This window comes from Macrobrachium rosenbergii, chromosome 54 (genome assembly GCF_040412425.1).
Source record: "Macrobrachium rosenbergii isolate ZJJX-2024 chromosome 54, ASM4041242v1, whole genome shotgun sequence".
NCBI lineage: Eukaryota > Metazoa > Arthropoda > Malacostraca > Decapoda > Palaemonidae > Macrobrachium > Macrobrachium rosenbergii.
Window position 1 is genome coordinate 18122603 of NC_089794.1, and position 10000 is coordinate 18132602.

The 10000-nt window shown below is 38.9% G+C and overlaps 2 protein-coding genes across 3 annotated transcripts in view; one reads left to right on the forward strand and one right to left on the reverse strand.

Moving 5' to 3' along the window:
* LOC136834804 (low-density lipoprotein receptor class A domain-containing protein 3-like) overlaps positions 1–10000 on the reverse strand; it is a 190368-nt gene that overhangs the window by 129300 nt on the left and 51068 nt on the right. The window lies entirely within an intron of this gene.
* LOC136834805 (uncharacterized) overlaps positions 1–10000 on the forward strand; it is a 163420-nt gene that overhangs the window by 99367 nt on the left and 54053 nt on the right. Inside the window, exon 2 of the mRNA XM_067097529.1 lies at positions 5908–5958. Coding sequence (XP_066953630.1) covers positions 5908–5958 — 51 coding nt within the window. The remainder of the gene's footprint in view (positions 1–5907; positions 5959–10000) is intronic.

A 10000-nucleotide genomic window follows, 5' to 3' on the forward strand; every position in this document is an offset into this window, starting at 1 on the left:
GTAAGAGAAATGAGTTAGAGCCAAAGATGGCTGGTTATTTGGATAACAAGGTCGACAGCTGTGTCTCTCCCTCTCCTGTCAACCTATGGACCTCTCTCTCTCTCTCGGCATTCAGTTTTTTCATGATTTCTATATAACATTCCATCCTTAAAGTACACAGGATCTTCACTTCCATCGAGAGCGTGATGTCACGGTACGTCGGCTCAGATACTGTCGCACTGAAATGAACATTTGTTCATGGTCCTGATTCTGTCGAGGTGAAGTTGTGCAACCAATGAATAAGCTCCAAATTCACGTATCAAGCAGCAGTCTTAATGAGTGAAGTCTAGTATAATGCGGCCTGGTCTGAAATGAATGGGTGATCAGTCTCATCAAAAATGTAAGTCACATGAACTGGCATACATCTTCCATTGACCATTGCTGGAAGCTGTGAATGGTCTTAAGAATCTGGTGGCAGCGGCTGGGTCACAAGAGGTATGAAGGCCAACAGAGTGCGTGAATACGAGCCTTCAAGCTGGCGAGCAGTTTGTCCTGTAACTTTGAAATTTTTACGTGCTATGTTGATGTCTTCTGTCTTCTATAAAAGTTTGACTTCAGGGCAACTGTGTGCTTCATTTACTGACCAAGAAAATTCCGGCGCCAAAATCTAGATTCTTGCCTCCTGGGACTATGGTTTGAACAAAATTACATCTACATTTCATGAGGATTATTCATATTAATTTGGGAAACTTTAAACCTGCTGTTCTTGAAAGGAAGATATCCAAATTTCTCAAGAAAAATGTTTACCTTAACCTAACTTGACCAACTTAACCCAACCTAACTTAACCAACTTAATCTAACCTAATCTAACTTAACCAACTTAACCTAACCTAACGTAACTTAACTAACTTAACGTAACCTAACCTAAACTAACTTGACCAACTTGACCTGACCTAACCTAAACTAACTTGACCAACTTGACCTGACCTAACCTAAACTAACTTGACCAACTTGACCTGATCTAACCTAACTTGACCAACTTAACCTAATCCAACCTAATCATTCCGGCCCGAGGGAGCTCGTTTCAACGAACTTGAATGCCAAAACTTGTCCGTAGAGGAAAAAAAGAAAACATTCACTAGACCATGCAATTCGATTATTATACTGATTTCTAAATAGTGAATGTGTTAACAAAGGGCCTGGCGGGTCTTACGAGGTCACCTGATCGAAGGAGGAAGCTCTTTCCTTGACCTCAGCGGAAAGAGGAAAAAATGTTCCGGTCTTAACAACGTCGCTTCTCGAGTATTGCCGAGCAGATACAAAGGACTTGTTGAATCTGACGATGCGGTAACAGTAAATTAGACGAAAATGAAGTCTGCAAGGTAGAAAATAAAAAAATAGACATCCTTTCACAAACTCAATATTGTTTGTGCAGAGGAAATACAAATCGATGAGAAGTTTATAGCTGTCTACTGCTTTAGAGATTATTATTATTATTATTATTATTATTATTATTATTATTATTATTATTATTATTATTATTATTATTATTATTAACGTATAAGCCTAGAGTATCATTTGCTTGCAGAAGATACTATGATACAAAAGGAGGAGAAGAAAAGGAACAAAACTAAACAAGTACATTGGAGAGAATATTTAGGATTCAGAAAACCAAAGCATATAAAAAACAAAAATAGATTAAGGAACAGATGAATAAATGCATACTCAAAGAGAAATATAAGTGAGAAAGAGTAAAACAAGGCTTATGAAAAATACATGTAAATATATAAATCATCAATAAATATATAAATAAATAAATAAGTAAATAAAATAAATAAATAAATCACATAAATCAATCAATTGGTCAAATAAATAAATAAATAAATAAGTAAATAGATAGATAATATGAAAAGAACAAATAAATTTCACAAAAATAACATAAGAAAAAACAAACAAACGAAGAAAAACCTAAAAAGAAAATGCTAAAATTTTTAACACCGACCTCACATCCCCTCCACCCCACTTCGCCCACCACCCCCAAAAGCCCACTAACCTCCACGAGACATCGAATGCAGGACTATCGATAAATCACTCCGATATACCCACCCAGGCAGAAACCACAGACAGTGAAGAAATATTCTTTGTGGGGGGTGGGGGGGGGGACATATACATACTCTTTGTAATCCCAAGCATCAGATAATGGACTGTCAATTACGGCTTTGCCGCTGCAAAAACAAACAATCAAACAAACAGGTAAACAAAAGGGCGTCTGTTTTTTGTTGGAAGAATGAATGAGAAACACTACAAAAGTTCCCAGTGATTAGGAGAATCATGACTGACATCGCATTTCATGCTCGATTTGACTTCTTAATTTTGGTCGTTTTGAATTCCTCGTCGGGGGAAAAATATTCTTAATGATGACGTCGTGATACCCAACAAGCTACCTATTCCCACATTTACTTGGTAAAATTTGAGTCCTCGCCTGAATGGTTCAGTATATGTTTCTTTCCATCAACTGGCAAGCTTTGGAATTTTATTTCTGCTGCTTTTCCAGACTCATAACCTTTCTTCCTCTATGGGACAAAATCTATCGGTTCCTCTCTTTTCCATGTTTCTCAATCTCCTCAGAACTGGTATAAAGAGGGGCATAAGGCCCTTCTTTAAATATCTCTCCATTACGACAGTCGACTGATAACCAGGTGCACTGTAACTGGATTAGGTTATCCACATAGTGTTTATTTCCTTGTCCGGATAATGACCTCGGGCTTCCTCGGTAGTAAACAGAGAGAGAGAGAGAGAGAGAGAGAGAGAGAGAGAGAGAGAGAGAGAGAGAGAGAGAGAGAGAGAGAGAGGAATTGGTGTATGAGACAGAACGAAAGACGGGAACTGTCGTATGAGAGAGAGAGAGAGAGAGAGAGAGAGAGAGAGAGAGAGAGAGAGAGAGAGAGAGAGAGCAGGAGGAACTGAGGTATGAGAAAAGGCTGGCCTTTTTTAAACCCCCTTTTGAATGCCCCGATGAATAAATGAAATGGACCTCTGCATCACATTTGGGCCCGGCCCTGTGTATTATCCCAGGCAATCTCCCTCCATCAACAGCCATGTCACCTGGAGGGTTTTACAACTTTTCAGCTATGACAGCTCTGACGGGAATAAATTTGGAAAGGACACCCTCCGCCCTCCTTCCCCACACACACACATTCCCACAAACACCTCCTCCTCTCTCCTTCCACCTCCTCTATCCTCCTTCCTCCTTCTTCCTCCCCCTCCTCCTCTTCCTCCTCCTCCTCCTTCCTCCCCCACCCAACACCCACTCCGTTCGGCCCACCCCAAAACCTCCCACACGTCCTGAGGGCAAAAAAGGACATGACCCCTTTAAGGATAGATCTGCCAATAACCACTTATGAGAGAAACTCTGTTTATATTTGGGTGATGAACTTCAAAACTCCCACACACGAGCACACACACATACGCACGCACACACAGTGTCACAGATACGTACATACGTAGTGACACACCAAACAAATACACCAGTACACGCACGCAAACTTACGCACACAAACACAATCGAATTTTGGATCAAATCAGATTTTTAAGCTTAATTCCTAAATTTTCCAAAAAGTATATAAATAAATAGTAAGTTAGTAACCCAGTAAGCAAATACGCATATACCTACGCAAAATGACACATTCATATGTATGTAACATGGAAGAGTACCGACGCTCAAACATGTGGGAATACACATGTACAAGTTTTATATGCATCTTATTTGAGAAAAAAAGACTTCATTTTCCTTATCAACTGATCAAATTATGAATTTTAAAAATAATCAGCAGCACAGACATCGGACAAATAAACATAAAATAAAAAAAATAAATACGATGAAGAGTTTTACATTAATATCTCGAGAAACACGACAGAAAAATTTACGAAAATCAATAAAAATAGTACAGGAAAATAGTGCACCATTATATAAACTCGTTTAAGATTTAACAAAAAATTCGTAAGTCATCTCATTCATATTCCTGCCCTGTTATTCCCCAAGAGTACCATTTACTTGAAATACTGATTGGCTTTGGAACTTACTATTCCTTCTGCTTTCTCCGTTTTCTAATGGCAGCTACATCTGCCACACTTTCCCTCTCTCCTCCCTTGCTTCTAGTCTAATAGTCACCTCTCAAAGTGGTCATAAGGGATGATGTACACCTCTCTCTCTCTCTCTCTCTCTCTCTCTCTCTCTCTCTCTCTTTATATATATATATATATATATATATATATATATATATATATATATATATATATATATATATATTTATATATATATAATAAATATAAATATATAAATATACATATACAGTATATATATATATATATATATATATATATATATATATATATATATATAAATATATATATATATATATATACATATATACATTGAGCCATTTTCTTGCAACAGAAGGTTTTCGATAGCTCCCGAGAAAACCAAGGCATAACCATTGCCAATTCACACTTAAAACTACTGTATCGTGGATGAACCCACTGTGCAGAAAACATCTGTTTCATGCATCTACACAAATGCCTCAACAGCAGCACGTCGAAACCCCTGCATTCATTGTACTGTTCATCTCTATCCTAGAGGGACTCTCGTTTCCTAGATGTTGAGACGCTTTCTTTCCAATACCTCTTTCACACCATCTAAGGGTCCTCTCTCCACACTTTTTCTGTCCGCACACAGATCTTAAAAACTCCTGAGGCTATAGGGCTGCAAATTGCTATGTTGATCATCCACCCTCCAATCATCAAACGTACCAAATTGTAACCCTCTAACCTCAGTAGTTTTTATTCTGTTTAAGGTTAAAGTTAGCCATAATCGTGCGTCTGGAAAAGATACAGGACATGCCACCACCGGGCCGTGGTTAAAGTTTCATGGGCCGCTGCTCATGCAGCATTATACTGAGACCACCGAAAGACAGATCTATTTTCGGTGGCCTTGACTATAAGCTGTACAGAAAACTCGACTGCGCCGAAGAAACTTCGGCGCATTTTTTACTTGTTTTTTCAGGTTTCTATCCTTCTACTCTTGAAACCTTGAATTGTATTCTCCTCTCACCAGCCAGTCCTCCCCCGTTCTTGCCACACGACCAGACCATCACAAAACGCTCTGATCCCAAATTCTTACTTATCACTACATTCCTCACCTTCTCAGTTTTTCCTTGACCAAATAGACTACACAAATAATTCATCTGTGCCAGTTTAACCCTTCCTATTTCACTAGCATTGAATCTTCAAACTTTAGCTCTATAGAGGAAAGTTGGTATAACAATCCATTTACACATTCCAACCTTAGCTTCCGCGAACACACCAGGTTTCCTCTCACAGTCTTCAGCACAAATCCTGATACTTCTCTTGTTTCACCTACTCAGTGACTCACCTTCCCTTATCCTATACAGAACTGAGATATTATCCCTCATAGGCATTTTTCCGTCTATTGAAATTTCTCTCTTGCATATATATATATATATATATATATATAAATTTATATACACATATATATATATGTATATATATATGTACGTATGTATGTATAATGATGATTGAATCCACAGTCAAAATGAAACACAGGCTGTGAATCCTGATCGGTTTCGACTTAGTAACTGAACCATTTTCACACTGCAAATGGCTTAGGTATGAAGTCGAAACCAGTCGGGACTTACACCCAGTGTTTCATTTTCATTTTCACTGTGATAAAGTGATATATACATACATACATACATACATACATACATACATACATACATACATACATACATACATACATACATATATATATATATATGTATGTATGTATATATATACTACATATAATTATATGTTTGTGTTTGTGCGTTGTTGCAAGAAATTAATACAAATCTTCTTGTCTCATTGCAGGACGATCATATCCCTGGCACAAGTCAACACAAGATTTCCGTTACCGTTATGGTGAGTGTAACCTCATCTGCCTCGTTTACTGTCGTGTCACAAGTACTGGTATAAAGGGAAGTAAACAGGATATACGAATATTTGATTGCATGCCAGCGATCTCTAGGTGAGTGGACTGGAATGGAATAGAAAATCTAGATCAAAGACCGAGCACTGGGACCTACGAAGTCCATGAGTGCTGAAAGGGTAATTAGGAGTAAAAAAAAGGTTGAAAAGGCGTAACAGGAAGAAAATCTCGCTGTTGCACTATGAAACAACTAGAAAGTAAGATGGAAGAAAGAGAATATGGACGGAGGTACAGAAAACGGAATGAGAGGGGTTGCAACTAGGGGCCGAAGGGGCGATACAAAGAACCTTAAGTAATGCCTGCAGGGCACCGTGTGAGACGCACTGACGGCACTGCCCCCCTACGAAAATGATCTAGGTAAAAAAAATGGAGCGAACCCAAAACAGAACAGGTACATAACCATTTTTATGGTAAGGATTCAGGTGAAGAACATCTGTTCCAGATTAATCTCAGTTATGGAGCCAAAGCAGGGATTTGTGGTCATTTAATGGAAAGTAAATTTTGCATTAGTTTTTCTCCGTACGTATGAACTGTTCCAGCGCCTAAATTTGCATGCAATAAAAGGGCACGTGTTAGTATTAGTATGCAAAAGGTTCTGTGAAAACTTGGAACTGGAATATAGAATTTAGGCGAAAGGCCAAGTCCTGGGACCTATGAGATCATTCAGCACTGAAAGGGAAATTGACAGTAAGGAGGTTTTAAAGTCGTGAAATGAGGAAAGCCTCGCAGTTGCACTATGAAACAAATGTTAGGAAAGGGTGAAAAGTCAGATGGAAGAAAAAGAATATGAACGGAGGTACAGTAAAATGAATGAATGATGTCGCACCTAGGGGCGGAAGGGACGCTGCAAAGAACCTCCAGTTATGCCTACAGTGCACCACGCGAGGTGCACTGACGGCACTACCCCCGTACGGAGGTATGCAAAAGATTAAAGGTTCTATACCATTTGAAACCTGGCGCACGTGTAACCCTAGGAAATGAGGACGCCTGAAATGAAACACGTTTCAACCATACAAAACGAAGTTTCATGTGAAGCAAGTTTCAGTAACGAAACCTTCAAAAAAAAAGAGTAAGACTGAAACGAAACAAATTTAGTTTCAGTCCTATTCATAAAATACAATCAAGAAATCGAAACAAGTTTCTGGCGTTTAAAACAAAAGTTAGTTTCTAGAGCTATGTAACTGAAAGCTTGAAACGAAATAAGAATAGAATATGTAGAATGTAGGCCAAAGGCCAAGCACTGGGACCTATGATGTCATTCAGCGCTGAAAAAGAAATTGACAGTAAAGAGGTTTGAAAGGTGTAACAGGAGGAAAACCTCGCAGCTGCACTATTAAACAATTGTTAGGAGAGGCTGGAAAGTAAGATGGAGGAAAGAGAATGTGAACGGATGTACAGCAAAAGGATTGAAAGGGGTTGCAGCTAGGGGCCGAAGGGACGCTGCAAAGAACCTTAAGTAATGCCTACAGTGAACAGTATGAGGTACACTGACGGCACTGACCCCCAACGAGGTCAAAAACGAAACGAATTCCATCCTCATAGAACGAAGTACATTGCATAAAGCGATGGCAGAAAAACAGAGCTCAATAAAGGCCATTTTTTCAGTACCGAATTATTTCATACGCAGCTTTATTGCGGCTTTGGACCATTAAAAAAGTGACTGAAAAAATTCAAAAACCCCTAAAGTTACCTATTCATTAGAGTGATTACTGAGCATAATCTGTTGTGGTTATTAGGGCAAAGTCTCCCAGTCAAAGGACTCTTAACAAACGACGCTGTTTGTAATTGTTATTCTTAATTAAAGTTGAAAAAAGGGAGTAGGATCGTTAGATGAGCATCACAATAGGACTGCTGAGGAATCTTCTTCTCCTTCTTCTTCTTTTTCTTCTTCTTCTACCTCCGCTTCTTCTTATTTATAGGATGTTTGCTATCTCATGCCCTGCGTCACGGAAAGGCCAACAGAAAACCAATAACTGGAAATACAAAAGCCTTTAAAAAGAAAGAAAGAAAAAAAAAGCATTACGACAGCGCAGAATAGTGACGATCTGACCCCGGGATTCCGTCAGCCGCCCCCTCCTCCCAACCCCATGCCTACGTTTCCCCTCACACCCCCCGCCCCCAGACACTATCCCTAGTTCGTAGGAGGAACTGTCTATCTCGCCCGTCTGCAGGAGCAAGACAAATCGTCATTTTCTGAGTCCCGCGCTCCTTCGGGAACGGCAACGGGAACGGCAGCGGGCGACGATCAATTCCAATTCCGCTTCGGAGCGAAGGTCACCGCCGAAGAGGATCTCTCGAGATGGATGGGAAGTGTTGAAATGTCTTTGAGTGCATTGTCTTGTTTGACTTCTGGCTGTTGTTAGGGAGCAGGTGTTGTAGGTTCTAGCATCTACTGCACAGACAGGCAGACAGACAGACTGATGGACAGACAGACAGACATTCACACAGACGGTATATATGATATATGACTAGACACATGGCAGAATGATTTCTACTTCAAGGAATCAGAAATCATGCTTCAGTTTGCAGACTACTTTTGGGTTGGCATCTTATACACATGATAGTAATTCTCTTGCCTGCTGTAACAGCAATGTGAGTTAATACGATTTACATGGCATTAGACTTTATTTTATATAAAAAAAAAATCCCCACCGTCGCTAAAATCAAAAGCATGAAAAATATATAATAAATTTGACGTTATAATAATTCATGCTGAAACTACTTTCTTATAATGAATACATACATACATACTTTCACACATATATATATGTGTGTGTATAACTGAATCACGGAAATATGGAACGTGATGAATATATAGAAATCAAGGGAATACCATGAATGAAAGTGAAACGACGGAGTGGTGCTAGGCCTTTCGACTAACTGGCCTTTACTTAGCAGACTGGTGGAAACATAAAAATAAGCTTACAAAGAAAGCTCGTGCGTATATATGTATGTATATATATATATATATATATATATATATATATATATATATATATATATATATATATATATATATATATATATATATATATATATAATATAAATATATATATATATATATATATATATATATATATATATATATATATATATATATATATATATATATATATATACATATGAATATATACATGTATATGTACATATTTCAAGCTGACCGTCTTACTCGCACTGTTCACCTGCTGGCGCTCAACTGATTGGACCCACCGAGCCTAAACAGGTACCTCGCTCTTGCCTACATTTTTCATTTGACTTCCAAGCTCTCGGGGCTTATCAGACGTCGCTAAGAACCTCGGTTTGCTTTTACTCTCAAGTTTCAGACACAGACTCTCTCTCTCTCTCTCTCTCTCTCTCTCTCTCTCTCTCTCAATCTCTCTCTTTCAAGTTTCATTCGTTTCTCTTTTTCCATTATTATTTAGTCCCTACGGACAAAAAAAGAGACAGACAGAGAAAAGGCAATAGAGAAACTCAATCCTTTCAATAAAGTGGGACCTGGGATCACAAACACAATATTCCTCGTTTTTTCCGCCCACCAGACGTACAAAATGGGCTGGGAAAGATTGTGGGTGGTGTGTGGGCGGAGGAGAAGAAAGAGGGAGACTTTGGAGGGAGGTAAGGGGCGATGAAGGGTGAGAGGGAGGGAGGAGGGAGGAAAGGGGAATTCCTTGGAAAGGGTAGAAACATGAGGGGAAATGTTGGAAGACGGTAGGAAAATGGTGGAATCGGTAGGGAATTTTTGGACGAGATTTGGGGAAATAGGGAATTCCTGAAGGAAAGTAGGGGAAACAGAGAATTCTTGAAGGAAAGTAGAGAAAATAGGGAATTCTTGGACGAGTTTTGGGGAAATGGGGAATTCCTGAAGGAAAGCAGGGGAAATAGAGAATTCTTGAAGGAAAGTAGGGAAAATAGGGAATTCTTGGATGAGTTTTAGGGAAATAGGGAATTCCTGAAGGAAAGTAGGGGAAATAGAGA